Source organism: Xyrauchen texanus, chromosome 24, assembly GCF_025860055.1.
Source record: "Xyrauchen texanus isolate HMW12.3.18 chromosome 24, RBS_HiC_50CHRs, whole genome shotgun sequence".
Lineage (NCBI taxonomy): Eukaryota > Metazoa > Chordata > Actinopteri > Cypriniformes > Catostomidae > Xyrauchen > Xyrauchen texanus.
Window position 1 is genome coordinate 40,975,380 of NC_068299.1, and position 21,852 is coordinate 40,997,231.

General features: G+C 42.5%; 1 protein-coding gene across 2 annotated transcripts in view; it reads left to right on the forward strand.

Annotated features, from left to right (window-relative positions):
- Positions 1–206: 206 nt before the first annotated feature.
- LOC127617534 (slit homolog 1 protein-like) overlaps positions 207–21,852 on the forward strand; it is a 117,662-nt gene continuing 96,016 nt past the window's right edge. For both annotated transcript variants that reach the window (XM_052089493.1, XM_052089495.1), the window contains exons 1-4: positions 207–654; positions 4,450–4,521; positions 10,078–10,149; positions 11,926–11,997. In XM_052089493.1, coding sequence (XP_051945453.1) covers positions 464–654; positions 4,450–4,521; positions 10,078–10,149; positions 11,926–11,997 — 407 coding nt within the window. In that variant the 5' untranslated portion in view covers positions 207–463. The remainder of the gene's footprint in view (positions 655–4,449; positions 4,522–10,077; positions 10,150–11,925; positions 11,998–21,852) is intronic.

The window sequence follows — 21,852 nt, forward strand, 5'->3', positions numbered from 1 at the left end:
GAGTCGATCACTGTGCTGTCTGTAGGGGCTCCTGTAAGCCTGAAAGAGGGAAGAGATGTTGTCGAAGGGGTGGGGGAAAGTGGGCTTTTCTCTCTTGGTGTAGGTTTGATAGGAGGGGTGCGAGAGAGGGTGGGGGGTGGGAGGAGTCCGGGAACTGCTATTTGTAGATCCTTGTGATGGATTACTGCTGTGTGTGTGTGTAAGGGAGAAGGAGAGAGATTTTTTGTTCCTTTGCTCTTCCATTTCCTCCTTTCTTCAGGCAAGAAGTCAGCAGAGCACCAGAGAGCAAAGTAGCACAGTGAGCACATTATACAGAACAAGCAGAGCAACTCCACCAAGAGAGAGAAGAGAGTTTGTGCAGAAAGTAAATTGTGAGAGCAGGGCAGGACAGATTTTTTTACCTTCACGTTTGGGAAAAGGAGAACACTAGTCTGAAAGTCCCCGTCTGAAGCGGTGCAAGATCATGCCTGCGAAACGAAGATACTCTGGAGGCAGCTTGGCATGCATCCGAATACTGCTCCTGTTTGAGGCTGTCTTCAGCGGGTATGCCACCGCGTGCCCCGCACTTTGCACTTGCAGTGGTACCACAGTGGATTGCCATGGGCTGGGGCTCAAAACCATGCCCAGGAATGTGCCACGAAACACAGAGAGACTGTGAGTAGACACTTTCTGTCCATCTGCATGTGTGCGTGTGGGTTGCTGTTGGGAAGGGGGGTGGGGGGTTGCATCAGTACGAAGAGGAATTGAATGAGAACAATAGCTCAATGAGGCACTGGCGTCCTGGACAGGTAGAAACGGACACGCTGCAGATGTGAGCATGACACATGAGGCTGTAATTACAGATCTGTGTAATTCTGCTGGAAGATAGCAGGACGTCCTCCAGCTGTTGAGAACTGAGTTCTCACTTAATCTCTCTTTCTCAGAGATTTGAGTCATTAGGGAACTCATGTAGGGAGTTTCACACATTCAGACAAGTTGTTTCTCCCACCCCCAAAGGTTTTCCCATTATCCTGCAATTCAGGCCTCAAACAACACATGCTCACATTGACTTTATGCACTCATTCATTTGTCTCATTATACAAAATGAGCAACAGTAGAGCCGGAGTGTGCAGGCATTATGAATACAGAATTGTCTAAAGTAGAAAAGTGTTTTTCTATCAGGCTCTCTGTACTTGAGTATTTTTCTAGCATTTTCTGACTTGTCCTAGCTTTCCCGCACATGAGTCCTAAAGCAGATGTCCAGAGATTTGGTCCTGCCTGTTTTATCTATGCTAATGCATCTATTTATATACACTTCGGAAGCTTCCGCACTTGAGATCAAGCAGCACTGATGTGTCAAGAGTGAGTGATGTGATTGAGAATTCTCTTTAAACCGGAGCGATCGCTCAGAGTATTGGGCCGCTCATGCTGTGAACTCCAGCACTGATGTACTCAAGAATTCTCTATATGCAGACCAAATGTCCTTGTGTGCTTCCCACTGATTGCCTATTGATTGTCTTGATAGTGGAATGCAGCTAAGGGAGTAAGAAACACTATAGGCTTTACTGCTGGATCTCGGTGATAAATCTCATAAGCAATATGAGATTAGCGTGTCAGTATAGAGCTTTTATGGTGTGAGAGGTCTTTGTGCTGGTCTGTCACATTACAGTTCAGAAATACAGTTTCAGATGGGTATGTTTCCATAGGAAAGTCGTGCTTCATTAAATATTCACTGTATTTAATACATTTCAGCGCTAGTGTTCAAATGTAACCAACCAATTCAAAAGCAACAGCATATGATTCTGTGCTGTTAAGAAAATCCAATGACATTATGAAATGCTTTAGTTTGACATGTTCTTATAAATAATGAAATGGGAAACAGTCCACAATGGAAGAGATTGTTGAGAAGAACCTAATAATGAAAATAAAGGCTGGAATGTTGGGCTGCTGTTTAGGAGAAAACCTTCCTAACAAACAATTAGGAAAATTAGGCTGTTTGATACAGTAGATCCAGACCCATTAAAACTCAATAATTGGCCCATGAAGCCATGTTAGAACATCAAACGAGTTCTGTAAAATGTTCTGCTATATTAATTTTAATTCAATTGCTGGATAATGACTGACTGCCTTTATTCTCCTAACTCAACTGTGTTATGCCAAAATGGTAATGGCAGTTTGCCAACAGTAGTTTGCCCTTTAATCTCCATAACGGTGAAGTTTTAGTGGTCTGAAGAGCTGTAATGAGCATGTTTTATGTTTTACTTATGTCAGGCTCTATACAGGGACTGTGTTCGTTTGCACATATTCGGACATGCTTAATAACTTGCATATATAGATCATAGAGGAATGTGGAATATCTAAACTAAGTACAAGAACAAAGCTTGAATAAACCAATGATGTTAATGCTATAACAACATAAGCTGAACAATTTAAGATGCTCGTCTTCAGGTACTAAACCCATCTTGGGTACTGTAAAAAAAGGACTTATGAGAACTCCCCTGTGATTTCTGTATATATTGTTGTATCCCACAAATTTGTATAGTGCATGACTTTAAAGTTCATGATGCCTTTAATGGACTCAAAAATATTGTTTTAGAAACAACACTGCATAAGAAATTTAAGTTTTTCAGAGAATATTTTTTTAACATGTGTATTTTTCTCACTGTGAGTAATCTAATGGAATACGTTACAAATGACATTTTACAGCATGTACTCTGTAATCTCCCAACCCTTTATATATATATATATATATATATATATATATATATATATATATATATATATATATATATACACACTGATCAGCCACAACATTAAAACCACCTGCCTAATATTGTGTAGGTCCCCCTCGTGCCACTAAAACAGCACCAACCCGCATCTAAGAATAGCATTCAGAGATTATATTCTTCTCACCACAATTGTACAGAGCAGTTATCTGAGTTACCGTAGTCTTTATCTGTTTGATCCAGTCTGGCCATTCTGTGTTGACCTCTCTCATCAACAAGGCATTTCTGTCCACAGAACTGCCGCTCACTGAATCTTCAGTTTTTGCACTGGGTGTAAGTTTCATCTGTTAGCAGAGTAAATGTGAAGTCCTCCTATTTTTTCTCAATAGGCCTACATGGATTTAATTCTGTTTGTTGATTGGTTTGTCTCAATGGGAATAAACATTGAAATTTTTTCACTTCACTTATGAGTTTAATGCAACGTTTTCTTTTAATACACTTATCACTGTGTCTGTCTGCACACCTTGTTAATAAGCAATCGGAATCCAAATAAATGTCGACATCTGAGTATCATAACACAAGGAGTTATTTTTACAACTGTTCAACAGTTTTACGCACAGTAAATGTAGTAAAAGATCAATTATAATGGAATTTGATCAGTGAGGGTTCCATTCTGAATATGTTGGGTAGGGCCATGTTTTGGAGGTGTTTCTCTAGATTGGCTATTGAGTAGATACAATATCTCTCCTGAGGAGACATCTGTTTATTGTGCTGTCGTAACTTTGCTTTGGCTGTCACAGATGGTGTCTATTTCAAGAAATTTGGTTGGTTGGTTTCAGTTGGTCTCCCAGCCTGGTCATTTGTCTGGGTTTTAGGAATTTTTCAGCTTGTCAGGTTGGAAGACCAACTCGGCTCCCAGTTAAACCATCTAAATCCAGCAAACGAAATTGTTAGTCTCATGATTGGTCTGTTATGAGATCATATCTGAGTTATCTGATTCGATTTTTAAATGTTTATAAATTACATAAATTTGCCATCGACAACCCAAGAATGTGGAGTCATTAAACGGAGGAATCGTTTAAAGTAATCAATTTCAGATTGACTTATCTTGATAGGCAGCTTAACCAATCAAAGTATGTGTTTGCATGAGTGACCAGTATGCATTTTGGGGGGGGTTTCCTGCAGGCTTAGTTAGAGCAGTCCTAGATGAACAGTAGATGTGTTCTTGAAGACCATCAGAAAGGCTGCACTGCACACCAATAATAAACAGAACATGTACATATCAGGAGATCAGGCCATGGCTAATGAATTGCAGCCCATTATTTATTTCCCTCTGCATGTGCACCTGTGTATACATCTGTCTACAATCTTTCACTTTCACTGTCTCTGGTCTGCTGTGGTCCCATGAGTGGTCATTAGAATCAATAAAAAGCATATGACTTTATATCTAGAAATTGGGCAATGGGTTTACAACAAAAAAGAAACACAAGTTCAGTCCCCAATAATGAGCAGACATTTGCTAAGATCCCACGCAGTGTTTTTTGACCAGCAACCAATGCTTTAGTGTAGAATATGATGATATGTAAAGCGTGGTCTGTGTATCCCCTGGAGCCTAAATATGTTATTAATGATTTTAAAACTTAAATTTCTGTGCCTTAGAACCCTTTCTGTCATTACAGCAATGCTATTAGCTATACCTGAAATGAGTACTGTATATAAACGTACCCTTTTGTCTCTTTTCCAGGGAGCTGAATGGAAACAACCTCACACGCATCAACAGAAATGACTTTTCTGGACTCAAGTACCTGCGAGTTTTGTAAGTGGTTCTACTCTCTATGTACACTGTTGAATATTTCTGTAAATTTACAGCCAAATTCTAACAGCAATATAATACATTTCTTAAATAATATTTTGTTGTAAAAATGTTGTTCCCCTTCTGTCACTCACTCGACGTTGTGTCGATGTAGTGACACAAGGGGTCGTTCCTGGATTCCCCAGACATCTCTGATCTTTGAGAAATGGCAAATGAAAATTGGCGAGTGGAATTTGCATTCCACTCCCCCAGACATATGAGTATATAAGGAGCTGGAATGCAAACTCATTCAGACTTCTTCTTCGGAGCCGAGTGGTTGTATTTCACTTTTTATATTACTCTCCCAGCCATTCATGTCTCGCTCTTATGAGCTGTTGTTTTCTATAGCGCATTGCAGCGGTTCTCCCCCTCTCGTACTGATGTTGTGCAGAGAAGCGCCCCTGGGCGCTTCAGTAGCGAAAAGAGTGTATTTTTTTAAAACTAAAAAAAGTATGTTTTCTCAAAAAAAAAAGAGAATTTTCCTACTAAAAGAGTGGCACTTATGAAAGCATCTTTTTCAAGATGCCTTTTCGTTTGTGTGTTATTCCTGGTTGCGGTTGCTATCTATCCGCTTCTGACGGCTACAATCGCTGTCTCACGTGCTTGGGTGCTACCCACACAGAGACGGCGTTGTTGGATGGTTTATGCCCTCATTGTGCGATTATGACCATGGATTAGAGGTCGACCGATATTGTTTTTTTTTTTCAGGCCGATGCCGATCTTTTGAAATCCGGGTCGGCCGATGGCCGATTAATGCTGCCGATTTATTTTGGCCAATATGTGCTTGTTTTTAAAAGATAAAAAGATTTGAAAGATAAAATGTAACACAAATAATTACTTAAGATAGACAAAATTTCTCAACAAATACATTTATTGAACACTTGACCAATCTGCACTTGTACACTTAAATTAAAAATGTATAATGTAAAAACATATTGTATAAATAATGTATAACAAATATATTAAATAAACAAAGCAGGTGTTACAAACTGCTCCGAGACATGAAGGTTGAGATCCAAATGCAGCTTTAATTAAGGGGCAGTCCAGACAAGTAATCCAATATTCAGAGCATCCAAGAGAAGCACAGGCATAACTAGGGATGGGTATCCTTTTAAGGTTTTAATGGTATTACTATCTTACCGATACTGCTTATCGATCCGGTACTTCAACGGTATTCTTAACGGTTCTTTTTGTTATATATATTATATATATATATATATATATATTAAACAAATATAAACGTTATATAGGCACAGTGATTTAATTTCAGGAAGGTCTACAAACATTACTGTTCAGGTGTGGTCTAAAAAGAAATCTAATAAAGTAATCAATTGTAAAGTAACACTGCATAGTTTATCATAGATAGATTAATGCTTATTAAAGCAGAAGTTATTCATTCAAGAGCTGTAAGTGATTTTCTCATTGCCTTTTGTTGTTTGATTCGCAGTAATGGCTCAATCGTCAGCATGTTTATTAGACTGCTTCCCCTTTAAGACTGAGTGCAGATCTAATAGGCTCCTGATGCACCATATTTTCTCCCAACTATTTCCATAACTACATCCATTTAAGACATAAACTGTGTTTAAGTGAATCTCCAAGCCGGTCGTTTTGACAGTAGCCTATACTTTGCTTGTCTCTTTGCGGTCTGTTTCGGAGCGCGCGCCGCCTTGGGAACGGTATCTCTTGCGCTCTTTTTATTATTAAACACGTCCCGCAATTTAGCAACAGTAGCATTTTACAACAATCACCGATCGCGCTGATTCTGACGTTAAGTTTGAGGTTTAGGGAGAAATGTCAGTGCACCGCTGTGAAGGGAAGGAAGTTGTGCTAGACAGAATGCGGCTTATGTATAAATATTATTTTTCACACACAGACTAATATCACAGATCTAAACCAGGCTACGTTTGAATGTTTCGTTCTGTCACTCATTAAGCAGGGCTCGTGTTGTGCTCACTGTAGCACCGCGTGAGAGATCTCCCTCTCTCTCTCTGACTGCGAATAGCTAAATTGCATCACAGACAAATGGTTTCATATTATTATACATAGAAATGGCTGGCGAGATAAAATAACTTTCTCAATAGCAATAATAAATGTATTTTCTTAATTTCTCCAGTACCGACAGCAGAACCGATAACGTCCGAGCTTACCAAAGCCAGTCCTTCAATAGCCTATAGTGCGTTGGTATCTTTTTTATTACTTATTTCTCTGCATTGAGTGACAACCCTCTCAAATATAAGTCTCAGATTCACTGTCTGTAATTGCAAAATTCTTGCTTACTTATTGTGACATGATAGCAACCCTTCTGCTGTGATAATGCAACTTCAACTACGCTATCAATATCCAAAGTAGCGAACGTCATGTCGCGTTTTTTCTCGAAGTTGGCAGTAACATATCAAAAGTTTTTAATTAAATATAAAGGAGTTATACAAATGTAATCCTTACCGTTTTCTCCAAGGAACTTAGCTCCTTCCTTAGGCACTGGATGAGGTCTGCTCACTCTGCTGGAAAATGACTCTAGGGGCAGTGTGCGTCGAACATGTGTTCCACAACAACACTAGGCTGCCCAACGATGCGCCTGCCTAATAATCGGCTTGATATACTTGGATATTGGCCGATGCCGATTATGTAAAAAATGGTACCATGGATACGTTGCGGTCACGGCTTTCCTTTGTCAGAGGGAAAGCCACACCAGCAGTGCCCCTGCTTGGTCCTTCTACCTACGAGTACGAGGCGGAGTCGGTTAGCACTGGGGGCAATCTCAGGACTTCAATTGGAGCCTCCCTGCAGGGAAACCCCCCATGGACCTCCCATTCTCCAGCACGCCCCTGTTGAGTTCTGGGATGAGACCGCAGGCCCATCTCAGGGTGGGTTTGCGGTTTCATTCGGGGCTCGCGAAGAATATGAGCTGTCGAATTGCAGCATTGCAGAGTGGGTTCGTCAAGTCGCTGTTGATATGACTGGACTCCCACCCTCGGGTGCGGTAGCCCAGTAGCAGGCTGACGCGGTGCTGGTGGCCATGCTTGCCCGGGCAGCCACGAGTTTCGGGCTGGAGTGGAATCATCCGCTCCCCCTGAACCCTTGCAGCTCAACGACTGGTTCCTGGGGCCACAGCGTCACTCTCCACACTCCGCCCCCATTCCATTCTTCCTGGAGGTGCATGAGGAGCTTACGCGGTCGTGGCAGGCAACTTTTACTGCATGAACCCGATTTGTGAACTCCTCCGCTCTCACTACCCTCGACGGTGAGGCTGCAAGGGGGTACTTAGTGATTCCTCAGGTGGATCAAGCGGTCTCGGTGCACTTGTGCCCGCAGAGTGCCACCGTCTGGCAGAGTCATCTGAGGCTTCTGTCCTGGGCCTGTTGGCTTAGTCCATGGATTGGCCCGTGTCTGCATTGGCACATCAACTGCCTTGAGTTGCTGGTGGTATTACTTGTCCTGCGGAGGCTTTTGCCATTGATCCGGGGCAACCATATGTGGACCGGACGGACAACACAGCAACAATTGTGTACATCAACCGCCAAGGCGGCCTATGCTCTCATTTAATGTCGCAACTCGCTCGCTGTGTCCTCCTGCGGAGTCAGCAGCAACTCGAGTCATTGCGAGCCGCTCATATCCCGCGCCACCTCAACAGAAAAGCAGATGCCCTATCTCACCAGTCGATTCGGGCATGTGCAGGTAGACCTGTTCACTTTCTGGGAATCCTCCCACTGTCCGCTCTGGTATTCTCTGACCGAGGCTCTCCTCGGCACAGTTGCGCTGGCACACAGCTGACCCCTGGGGCTCCGCAAATACACGTTTCCCCCAGTGAGCCTACTTGCATCTCCATGACTGGCCCTTGGATGGCATGTGGAAGACCTAAGTGGCCTACCACCTGCAGTGTTAGACATGATCACTCAGGACAGGGCTCACTCGATGATGCGCCTCTATGACCGGAAGTGCCGTCTGTTCGCTAATTAGTGTTCTTCCCAACACGAAGACCACCAGAGATGCGCAGTCAAATCAGGACTAACGTAACCTCCGTTCACAGATTGGAGGGAATGAGACGCTGTGTCCCTCCTGCCACAACACTGAACTACCCTCTTAAATGGCCGGGACCTTGTCTCGGCTCCTCAGTGCGAAACCTGAATGAATGTTTGCATTCCAGCTCCTTAAATACCCATATGTTCAGGGGAGTGTCATGCAAATTCTACTCACCATTTTTCATTGGCCTTTTCTCAAAGATCAGAGATGTCTGGGGCTCCCAGGAGTGACCCCTAGTGTCACTACATTGACACAATGTCTCATTCCCTCATCAGGGAATGGAGGTTACGTTAGTAACCATGATATACATTGCTCATTTTTAAGTTAATAGTTTCATGGTAATTAGCTGTTATTTGCTAAATATTTTGAAAGAATGTATCTTAAAAATCATGAATCCATCTTATAGTGACATTTTGCACCATATATAAAAATATAAAAAAATAATTCCTCCTTCAAAATGTAAATTGAAGCCAGCTGGCCCAAAACCACGTAACGTTTGGGTAAGGAATGGGAGTTTTGGAGGAAAACAGATGAAAATACACCTTCATATTTGCATTGGCTGCTTTGATGCCGGGTTTGTTTACAAGACTCTTGAAGGGGCGAAGTTAAAACTGACTACCAATTGCATACGACAGCAGAAGAGACCACCAGATCAGCAATTATGACATTTTGATTAAAGATTAAAAGGTTATTTTTTTACAAAACAGCAAATATGCATGGATTAATCTTTAAAACAAATGTTGTGTAACACAGCAGATCGTGTGGAGTTTGGAAGCTCCTTTCACCATAGAAACAGAGGAAGTCAATGATACTTTTTTTTATTTAGTTTTTTGTGTATTACTTATGATTCATATCTAATGATCATCTTCAGGCCAGATGAGTCCCATGATTTCTGGTGTTGAGAGGCTGGTGGCCAAAGACATCTACTTCATGATGAATTTGTGCCATTTTTGGATTGCTTGTGACATTTTGTTGCATTGGAACGTTTTTGAGGTATATTCTTTGTGTTTGACTCACCAAGAGCAGACAAATATCTTAATGTTGCTTTTTGTGAATATTTGAGGAAATAAGTAGTCATTGCAGCCAACTCTTACCTACATTTCTAAGGTTATCTCTTTTTGATGAATCTATAGTGAACATAAAAAAATCTGTTAAAATTATAGATATTATTATTATTAGTATCGATATCGTATAGATATTATATATTATTATTGATATCCCTGATTACTGTATAATAAGGGTATGGCTCCAACTTGTCATCTTTCATGGTTTATACAGCAGTGTCTGTTGTCTTCTAGAGCACAAGTTCCACAGTCACAGGCTTTTTTCCTGGCTCCATTCCTTCCAAAACTCTCTTTTACCAAGATTCCATCTTCTCTATGAGACCTCATGCATGTGTACCAGTCCACAAGCCCTTGTGTACTAACCCACCAGCATATCTATCACATCTCACCTGCTGGTGTTTTAAGTTGTTCCCTGTGCCTTCTCTTCTTTAAACAGACAGCTCATGGAGAACCAGATTGGAACTGTGGAGTATGGCGCGTTTGATGACATGAGAGAGCTGGAGAGACTGTAAGTGTTGTGGGGTACAACAGTAGCTCAGTATTAGGAGAAATTAGTGCTTTTGCCTCACTGTGGAGGGTGAGGTGTAACTCTTTACCTGGCTCAATTCCTTCCAAAAGGAATGGACCCATGAGTGTTGGGTGTTACATGATTACAAAGTAATCTAATTTCTGTAATCTAATTAGTCTATTAATCAAAACCAATATAAGGTTCTACATTTTTTAAATAATTTTAATCAGATTACAGTTAATGACTTTCAGTTATGTTACAATTATATAACTTAGGTTTATGTTTACTTATGTTTTAAAATAATATTATTTAAATGATATATATTTAAAACATGATTTGCATTTATACATACTTTTGTATTTCTGCGACAGCTAATTGGTGAACGCCCCTAACGAGTCATTGTATGTGAGAAACACCATGGCATGTGTTCAACAAAGTATGAGGATGAAACACAGGCATTATTTTTAATTTGTTGATTGGAAAAAAAGTAACTTCAAATTGAAGTAATTAGTAATATTTTCTATGAGGTAATCAGAAACATAGTCTGATTAGAGAAGTCAGATCAGAAATCTGTAGTGGACCATGTTCGGCAAGTTCCTCAAAAAAGTAATCCACTTCAAATTAATAAATGTTTATTGTAATCAGATTACTTTACTGATTACTTCATAGAAAAGTAATCACATTACTGTTTGCTTTTAAAGTATTTTCTCAAAAACGTTTCACAGAAAAATTTGTTTTTCTGCTCATCGAATTCAAAATAATGTCTGTATTCGTTTCTTGTTTATTGTCAAACACCATTCAGCTTTCACAGAAAGGCAGACGCATATATTAATTTATGAATTCATATTTTTTATGTGTGTATTATACATATTTGTTTTAGAAATATGTGCAACCCAAGTAATGTACTTATAACTAATTACTTTAATTGAAATGCATTTATTGAAAGTAATTAGATTACAGTTACTAATTCCTTTGTAATCAGATTGCACCCAGCACTGGTAGTGGATTGCTTTTTCTTAGCAGTTTACCCAGTACTGCTCCAGTGTGTTTCTGTTAACAAATGAAAGAAAATCTCAACGATAACTTGAATAATGAGATTTAAGAGTCCTATGGTTTAACACATCTACAGTTCTTTAAAATGAGCTCTGTGCTGTTACACTAATTTGCTGTTAAAAAGTAATATCTGAATAAGATCAAAATGTTTAGTAAGTCTCAGGTTCTGCCATTGTTCACATGTATAAGGACATTAAGTAGTTTTCAAACTGTTTTCAATATACTACAGCCAGTTTGTTGTTGTTGAGTAGACTTTGGACTTTATCCAAAGTATTTGTCAGTATTGTAGGTTTAGTCCCCTAGAACTGAGAATGAGACTTAAGGTTCGGGTATATTTCATTTTTCTGCGTTTTGTGTTTCCTGCGTTTTCTGCATGTTGAGAAAATCTGGGCCGCACAGTGGTGTGGCTGTGCTGATGATGAAATTTACATCACGCATACTGTCACACTACATAATTATCAGCAGCGCGGACAACCAAAGAATACTTTTGCCTTAAGTGTCTCGATCAAGTGCACAATGATGATGGTTTTCTCCTTACACGGCCTTAACCACTAACCTTCTGGTGAGCAGCCCTAAGTTTTAGCCCCTATTCTACCTTTCTGAGGCATTTACTGAGATGTTTTCCCAAAACAATCCTCCGACAATAAATATGAGTTTGGTAACCCCAGTCAGTTACACACTGTTTGCTCAGTCTGTGTATGTCTGTTTCTTCTTTTCTCAAAGCCGTCTGAACAGGAACCAACTTCACCAGCTTCCAGAGCTTCTGTTTCAGAAGAATACAGCTCTGTCAAGACTGTAAGTCCCTTTTAACACAGTTCATGGCTTGGTTTTCAGGTCATTGATGTGATCAATTCATGTCATGGATGTAGTGTAGTGTGATAGCTCTGATAAGACACAATGTGTGCGTGATTAGGCTATAAAATCAGTTACTAGAGTGTGTAACAGCTGCAAGCCTGTTACTAGGCTTTGTTTAATGTGCCATTTTCTTCCTCACCGATAGGGGGCACTGGAGTACTCTGTGTATGATAAAGTTGCGAGTAAGTGTAGAGCAAGATAGAACAAAAGTTAGTAAACGGAAAGCAGATCCATGGTGGAATGATGAGTGTGGAATAGCTGTTAGAAACAGAAACAGTGCATTTAGGAAGGTGAAAGCATCTCACTCATTCCCAGATCTAATTAATTATACGAGAGCACAAACTATAGTCAGAAAAACTAAACAAAAACTACAGAATTGCATAGTGAAGTTACTGGAGAGAATTTTGCAATACTATATGAAGGGAAATTCAGATCTCAAATTCAGTATATGGGGAATGATAAGGAAGAGAGGAGGTATGAGAAAGACTAGCAACATGTTTGCTCTTCATAAGGTGGCAATTTCAAATAAAGAAAAAGCAGAAATTTTGGCTAAAGTTTTTTTTTAAGTGCATGTCAATAGTAATCTAACAGAGGAAGTTAGGGAAAGTAGATAATTGGTCAGAAGAGAAAATCCCTGTGTATTGGAGAAAAGAACAAATGAAAGGCAATTAGATATGACCTTTTCTCTATTTTAACTTAAAAGAGCTATTGCTAGGGCAAAGAAGGCATCTCCTGGTGAAGACGAGATATGCTATAGTATGATTGAACATCTGTCTGATGCAGCACTTACAGTTATACTGCAAGTGCTTAACAAGATGTGGGTAACAGGCACACTACCCACATCATGGAAACACTCAATAATTATTCCAATCAAGAAAAAGGTAAAGATCACTCAGAAGCAACTAGTCAGTGGCATTGAATTGCACCCTGGGCGAGACCCCCCAAAAAAACACACACACAAAATTATCCACAAACAGTCATATTTTATTATAACAACATTTCTCTTCAAGAGAAATTTATATTTCTCAATTGCACAAATCCTTCCTAACATCCGACATTGTGCAGAATTGTGTTCATTGTCTTTTGGCAAACTATGACAGTTATCAGAACATAAATATACACTATATACATAAATGTGCCAAACATATATACAATCAGATATATAAAAAATGTAACAAGTGCAGAGAGCAACAATAATATAACACATTAAGAATAATATACAAATAAAATATAGAATAGAATATATATATTATATATTACACACAAATGTGAAAACACACTAAAGAGAATCTAACTATTACACTATTGCACTAAGAACAGAAAACACAAACTAAAACTAAAACCTGACTTTTCTGGCTTTCCTTGATGCAAAATCATCAATGATGTCGTCGTATGAAATCTGCTCCCCTATTGAGTGATTGATACTGATGACGGCAAGGCCAGTGAGCCGTTCCTGGGACATGGTTGATCTCAGGTATGACTTGATCAACTTTAGTTTTGAAAAGCTCCTCTCTGCTTGAGCCACAGTGACTGGCGGAGTAAGTGCAATCCTGATAGCAGTCCAAAAACGGGGGTAGATCTCCGATAGATCCTTATCATGCATAAAAGTGATAAGCTCAAGGAGGCTCATGGTCTTTGATGGCAGTTCAGGGAAGTTCTTAATTTCCTGCACAAGCTCTCTACTCTCCACATCAGAGTGCTCCTTAAAGTGCAGTGTGCTGCCTAGTGCCTCGCATTGCTCTGCCAGCTCCTCACCTGCAAGACTTGGGAAATTTGTCAAAACCCCGAATTTCTTTCCCACATTTTCCAATGTGGAAAATCTCTCCTTGATGGCTGACGTGGCTGCATCAACGACAACGTTGAAGAATCCAACCTCCAACTTCCTAAGTGAATCACTGAAAGGCTCATCATGTGATTCATATGAGAAGTGCCGCTTTGTGGACCTCAGCCTTTTTTGTTTTAAAACAGCCTTCACATTCGTCTCTTCACAAATGTCTTTGGCCGCCATCTTTGCAGTCACAAAGCCACTTGCCCTGTAGCTCTGGAGATCTCGCTCAGTCTTCTTCAAAAGACTCACAGCTAGGTCCACATCCATACTAGGAGACTGCATGAGTTTGCTGGCATGCTGTATTGCAGATAGCATGTCATACCAAACAACCGTGCAGATGCTGAAGCGGTATGACCCCACCTCCTCAGACAAAGACTGGGCCTCAGCCTTTATAGCAGGGTCTTTGGTGTGGTCTCTCACCTCAATTAAAGCCTCTCTCACGGCAGCTCCCTGGTACCTCATGGGCTTGATGCTCTTGACCTTTCTCTCCCACCTTGTTTCTGCCCACATCTTTAAGGTGATGCTCACATGGTTCTTCAGTATGGCCCATCTTTGGGTGAAGAAGGCTCACTGGGGGAAATGCGTACTTGCGCAGCCCCGAGGGTCAGCTGTGTGCCAGCGCATCTGCCCCGAGGGGAGCCTCTGTTCGGCCATACCAGAGTGGACAGTGGGAAATCTCTTGGGAGGGAAACAGGTCTACCTGGGCCTTGCCGAATCGTTCCCAAATCAGCTGAACCGACTGGGGGTGAAGCCTCCACTCTCCACCGGGCCAGCGTTGTCGTGACAGCACGTCCGCCATCTCATTGAGGTCGCCGGGGATGTGAGTGGTGCGCAGCGACTTGAGTCCAGGCTGGGTCCAAAGGAGGAGACAACGGGCGAGTCGCGACATGTGGCGGGAGCGTACACCGCCTTGGCGATTTATGTACGCTAACGCGGTGGTGCTGTTTGACCTGACATGTTTGTCTCAAAACTAATGGGAGAAACTTCCGCAGGGCAAAGAAAACAGTCAGCAACTCTAGGCAGTTGATGTGCCAGCGCAGTGGGGCCCCTTTCCAATGGCCCGCGGCTGCGTGCCCGTTGCACACGTCACCCCAACCCGATCTGGAGGCGCCAATCGTGACCAGAAGGCGTCGGGACATCTGCTGCAGGGGCACTCCTGCCCATAAAAAGCAGAGGTCTGTCCAGGGTTTGAATGTTTGGCGGCAGGCAGGGGTGATTGTTACCCGGAGCGTGCCGTGGCGCCATGCTCGTCTCGGGACTCGAGTCTGAAGCCAGTGCTGGAGCGGTCTCACATACATCAACCCCAGCGGCCTGACCGCCGCGGAGGATGCCATATGCCCCAGGAGCCTCTGGAAACATTTTAAAGGGACCGTTGTGTCTGGTCTGAAGGTGGTGAGGCAGTCCAGCACTGACTGCGCACACTCGATGGAGAGACGTGCCAACATTGAGACTGAGTCTAATTTAATGCCGAGAAAAGACATACTCTGAACCTGGGTGAGTTTGCTCTTTTATCGGTTGACCTGAAGCTCCAAGCGGCTGAGGTGCCTGAGCACCTGGTCTCTGTGAGTGCATAGTAACTCTCGGGAGTGGGCCAGCATGAGCCAGTCGTCAAGGTAATTGAGTATGCGGATGCCGGCTTCTCGGAGTGGGGCAAGAGCTGCCTCTGCAACTTTCGTGAAGACGCGAGGGGACAGAGACATGCCGAAGGGGAGGACTTTGTACTGATATGCCTGGCCATCGAACGCGAACCGTAGGAAGGGTCGGTGTCGATGCAGAATTGAGATGTGAAAGTATGTGTCCTTCAGGTCTACTGCTGCAAACTAATCTAAATGCCGGATGCAAGTTAAGATGTGTTTTTGCGTGAGCATTTTGAACTGGAGTTCAAGTCCAAGATCGGTCGTAAGCCGCCATCTTTCTTGGGTACGATGAAGTAAGGGCTGTAGAAACCCTTCTTCATCTCGGTTGGAGGGACAGGCTATATCGCGTCTTTGAGTAGAAGAGTCGCAATTTCTGTGCACAGGGATTTGGCATGTTCGCCGTGTACTGTGGAGAAGCAGACACCCGTAGGGGGCGGGGGCCTGGCTAACTGAATTGCGTAACTGAGTCGAATGGTCCGGGCCAGCCAGCGTGATGGGTTGGGAAGTGAAAGCCACACATCCAAGCTCTGTGCTAGGGGCACCAAAGGGACGATTATTTTTGAAGTACCCGGCGGGGCTTCGCAGTGGGGCGGAGCAGGTAGTATGGCGTCGGGAGGCATGGACACGTCCCGAGGCTCTAGTGCTGAGAAAAGACTCGAAGCACTTACCTTGCTCCGCACTCCTGGGGGAGGGTTCGTGACTGAGGAGGAGGTCCTGTAACAGCGTCCTCTGGACTCCTCAGAACCGGCCGGCCGGGGAACAGTCGTGGGGCTGAGGGCGGAGAGTCCACGTCCAGCGGGACTGTTGAGGTGTGGCGGCAAAGTGCCGTGAGAACGGCATTTGCGGGCCAGGTAACCCAGAGACAAAGAAATTAGCTCTTTTAGTGAGAATGTGGGTACGAAAATGAAATAAATCCAACAAAAGATTCTCCTCCCGGCCCTCCACCGGGGGACGGAGCACTCTGCTTACCTGCTCCGGAGCTAACGTCTTGGTCCCTGGGTTGATTGTCTCAGGAGCACCTTGGAGCCTTGCGGGTCCTCGAGGAGGTCCGTGAGATGGGGGGGGGGTCGACTTCCTGTGGGTTGCTCGACACGTGGGCTGAGAGCTGGGCCCGGATTGAGGTGGAGCAGGGCATTTCTTGGTCCGGGCAAGCATATCGGACATCTGCACGTCAGCCTCAGACTCGGCGTGCAGGCCCGAAGGTGGCAGCCCAGGGGAGTCCTCAGTGTCAGATGCCACGCTCTCCGATGCAACGGTGAGCTCATCCACCTCGAGGATATATCTAGAGGATAGGCAGGCCCAGATCGCCTACATCGCCAGCCACACCTTCCTCAATCCCGTGGGAAGAAGAGCAATGCGGGGGGCGGTTGGAATGGCGTGCTTTCTGTTGAAAGCGAGCCGCGACCACAACGTTGCCATGGTCATACTCTCGCAGTGAGAACATGAACCATCCAAACGCTGCTGCCTCGGTGTGATCGCAACCCAGACACACGAGACAATGCCTGTGGCCATCTGAAGTGGAGAGCACTCTACCGCATCCAGGAGCTAAGCAGGGCCAGAAGGGCATCTTTACAAAGACGCGTCCTGAAAAGGATGTTCAACGCCAACTGCGTATTGCTCTTTTAGAGAAAATAACTCTTTTAGAGAAATCACTCTGTTATGGAAACTCTTTTAGTTTCTTCGAGCTGTCGAAGCGTCCAGGGGAAAACTGCACTGCCATGCAGAGAATGGAGAAAGCAGCATTAATGCACCGTAGATCCAACAGCAGGCAAAGCGTCAGATTAAACAGGAACAGCTGTGTGACTCGCAGCTGACTGCAACACGACCATTGGCTCCGAAGAAAATTTCAGAATGAACTCAACGTATTTCTCTGCTTTTATACTCGTATGTCTGGGGTATATGCAAATACTGTCTGCCTAATTCCCATTGGCCTTTTTTCATAGATCAGAGGCATATTCGGCACTCAAGAGAGACCCCTAGTGTCGCTTCTTCGACACAACATCGAAGTTTTTCGACAGACGGGGAACTTTGGGTATCGGAGGTAGAGTTTATAATTGGTATTGGACTTTTTATTAAATCAGACAATTCAAGTTAGGGTGGGAATATCTTACTCTAGTACATATCAAATTGAAAATGGAACACCACAGGGAAGTGTGTTTAGTCTGCTCATATTTAATATCATGATTAATGATATCTTAAGTCAGGTAGAAACTAATATCTGAAGATCATTGTATGCTGACGATGGAGCATTGTGGAAGAGAGGGCGGAATGTGGTATTCACAGCTAACAAAGTTCAGACAGCAATAAATCAAGTCGAAGAGTGGACTATGAGATGAGGATTCCGGTTATTTATAGCAAAGACCCATGTTATATGCTTCTCAAAAAAGACACATATTCCAGTTGGTTTGACACTTTACGGTCATCCACTTGAGCAGGTGTCAGTGATTAAGTTCTTGGGAGTACGGCTGGATAAAAAATTTACATTCTGTATGCATATTGGAAATTGGTGATAAAATGCAAGAAAGCCCTGAATGTCATGAGATGCCTGACAGGATGCGAATGCAACTTCAGTAGCAGCTTTGCAAGTGGAGATGGGTGAAATGCTGCAAAAACTGAGATGACAACAGCTCTCCATGGTGTATTGGGTATCATTAAAGGGGCACAAGTATATACATCCTACCAAGTCAGTGTTCGATGAATGCTGGGAGCATACTCGAGGCAACAGCAAAAGACTTGGATGGATAGGGACTAGATTAGCCCAGTCAATGGAATTGGACCACAGTAATTATAGCCAAACTGTGCCATTGCCCACAATTCCACCATGTTTTTTTCCAATGCCTTGCATAGACATTAATTTACTCCAGGAATCTAAGAAAAATTAGCTATTCTCAGAAGAATACAATGTACAGCTGTACATGGAACATAAGTACAGCCACATGATGCATATCTTTACAGATGGATCAAAAGATCCAAACTCTTCTGAAAAACTGGAGCAGCCATTTTTGTACCTAAATATCAGGTATCTATCAGAAAGAGAACATCAGACAACTAATGTGTATTTACTGTGGATTTAGCTGCAATTCTCATTGCTCTTCAGTGGGTGGAGGATATGAATGTTTAGACAGGAGTTATATGGACAGATTCTCTGGCAGCCCTGAGAATCCTGCAATCTTGCCATTCTGATAGTAGACAAGATATTTTTATAGGTTTTTCCATCACATTTCTTTATGTTCCTGCACATGTAGAAGTGGAGGGTAATGAGGTAGCAGATAAACTTGCAAAGAACTAATTTAAATGCTGTAGAGTAGAAATTACCATCAATATGAGTAAATCAGAAGCCAAGACTTGTATTCATAAAGCGGTAAATAACATCTGGCAAAATCTATGGGAAAGAGAGGTAAATGGGAGGCATCTGTTTAAAATGTGGGAACAGGAGATTTTATTTCTGTATTAAGAAGAAAGGATGATATATCCAGTTTCTCGAATATAGTTTTAATTTTTTTTTTTATTTAAATATATATATAGTAATAATTTTTTTGTTTTGAATTTATGCTTTGTTGAACAAAAAATGTAATTGTTTGAATATGTGTACTTTATCATTTATACATTATACTACAGGTTTGATACTTTTCATTATTGTACAAGTTTAAAATACAAGGTAATGTAATACATGTGAGCCCTCTTATAGCTACCTTTGTAGTACCACCACTTATAGCTACCTTTTGAGTTAAAAAGACAAAGAGATGGTTATAAGTGAAAGACTGTCAGTTTTACAAAGGCGTTTGTGACTCCTGGAAAGAGACACTCTATTGTGTGCCATTGGGAATATGCAGAATGGTTTATTTTTTCCCATTTCCAGCCTTTGTAAGGTGGCAAAAGCAGATTTCATAAGTTGTTGCTGGTTTTTTAATGATTTACACAGTGAGAGCAACAGTGACAGCATAAAGCCATCTGAAGGAGGTGGATGCCAAGAAAACAATATTTTAAAAACACTGAAATATTCAGAACGAGTGGGACATGGGAATGTACAAGAGGGAGGGGTGAGAGAGATGGAAAGATGAAAGGAGGGCAAACGCAAACAGAGCCATCCACGTGTGTTCAATAGATTCTATATTTCGCACTCTTGTAATATTGATGGACAGGATTCACTGTGAAATATTCACAATGAAGATGCTTTGAGTCAGCGGACAGCAGGAGCGGAAATATTTCAATGTTTTAGAGATGGAAAAACAGCCCCACCCCTCTGTACTGTAACAATGAACAACTGTCTCTTATTCATAATAACCTGCTGTTATAATGCTTGTTTGAGAAATTATAGATGGATATGACATGCATGCACACCATTGTCTGGTTTTATTAAAAATGTATATGATCAAGGAATGTGAGAGCTGAGGAGATGTCATAATTTGGAATCTTTTTCAAACCACAAATAAATCCAATTTCAAAGTGTTCTGTTTTCAGATTTTAGCTAAATTAAATTATCTAGTTTATTAAATGGATGGCGGCAGTTCCAAAGGGAAATGTCCACTGTGTGTGCTAAAAGTGAGTTGAATGTTCTCCCAAATAGATGAGGTTTTTACTGTGATAAAAGCATTAACATTTTAAGTGAATAAAACCTACTTTTCTAACCTAAACCTAACTGATAGTGTCATGAAAAGCAAATATGAGATGAAAAATGCAATTGCTGAAGCAACCATGTTATTTTATGGTGTTTCTATGACACTTTTGGCTCACTCGCATGCTCTTAAGGACTCGGACCCAAGTCATTTGCATCACAACTCTTACACTATATCAGACAAGGTACTGCTTGACTTGATAGCATTTCAATATGCTTGTAAATGTAGTTGTTGTTGTTGCCCCAGACTGAAAGTCACTGTGTACAGTGCTGACAAAATTTCCCAATCAAACTGCAATGTACAGCCCAAAACTGCCACTGTAAAAAAAAAAAAAAAAAATTAGTTAGCGATGAAAGTGATGCCTTTTATGTAGTTCATAACTCGCAGGTCCAAGATTGGCCACAACCCTTTCTTGGGTATGATGAAGTAAGGGGTGTAGAAACACTTCTCCATCTTGGCTGGAGGAACAGGCTCTATCACATCCTTGCGCAGAAGGGTTGCGATCTCTGCACGCAGGGTGGAGGCATTTTTGCAGGTAACGCAGACGACGCTGAAATCATTCGGGCGCCTGGCGAACTGAATCGCTTAGCCAAGTCGGATAGTCCTGGCCAGCCACCACGATGGGTTGGATAGTGTAAGCCAGGCGTCCGGGCGAGGGGCACTAAGGGGACGATGACATGTGATGTACCTGGGGCAGGAGACGTCACGTCGGGGAGCATTGCTTCGTCCCGAGGTGGTTGTGCTGAGGAGAGGCTTGAAGCACTTACCTTGCTCCCCGTACCTGGCCTGGGGCGACTGAGGAGGAGGATCTTTAGTGATGACCTCTAGACTCGTTACCACCTACCGGCGTGAGGCACGAGTATGGTGCAGTTGGGCATGTGAAGGTGGAGGGTCCGCGTTCATGGGGGCCCGAATGCAAGTGTCTGGTGTCTGATCGCAGTCTGATTGGTTGTGGGCACCGGCTAAGTGACCTGGCGGCCTGGGTAATCATAGCGGACAGCTCGGCGTCTGCCTCAGACTGGCCTGGCACACCCAAAGGCACTAGCCCAGTTGAGTCCTCAGTGACGGAGACAACCAAGATGCTCTCCGATGCAGCAGCAAAACTCCCATCCAGCTCATTGGCCTTTTCTCAAAGATAAGAGGTAACCGAGGCTCTCAAGAGGAGAGACACCTAGTGTCACTACATTGACACAACTTCGAGTGAGTGACAGAAGGGGAATTATATGTAGTGTCCTCAATGAAATTGTGGCAGGATTCCAATAATTAAAATACTTTCTTCCAAGAAGCACATTTCCACATCTCTGTTTTACATATTAGGAGGTAGACTTGTGCAAGAAGCATGTGTGTATTGATCGGTGGTGTATGTGGAGGTCATGAAAAGAGATGAGAATTGTTAGGAATTTAAAATAATATTTCACCCGAAAATGACCATTCTGTTATAATTTGCTTACCCTTATGTCATTATAAACCTGTATTAAAACTGTCCATCGCATGGGGAGCACTTGGGCACATCAAGAGTTGGCCAGCTGAGCGTATGATTCTTAACTGCCTGCGTAAGAACCTCAATCAACTGCGCATCAAATGCCAATTTGACTAAGTTTCCCGCTCCGCGGTGGGAAATCCCAGCGAGCATCCAGGTGACTGAGACTAGATCCCCAGAGATAAAGAAGCCTCCAGAGATAAAACATATACCCTTTGTTGTCATCTCCAAAAA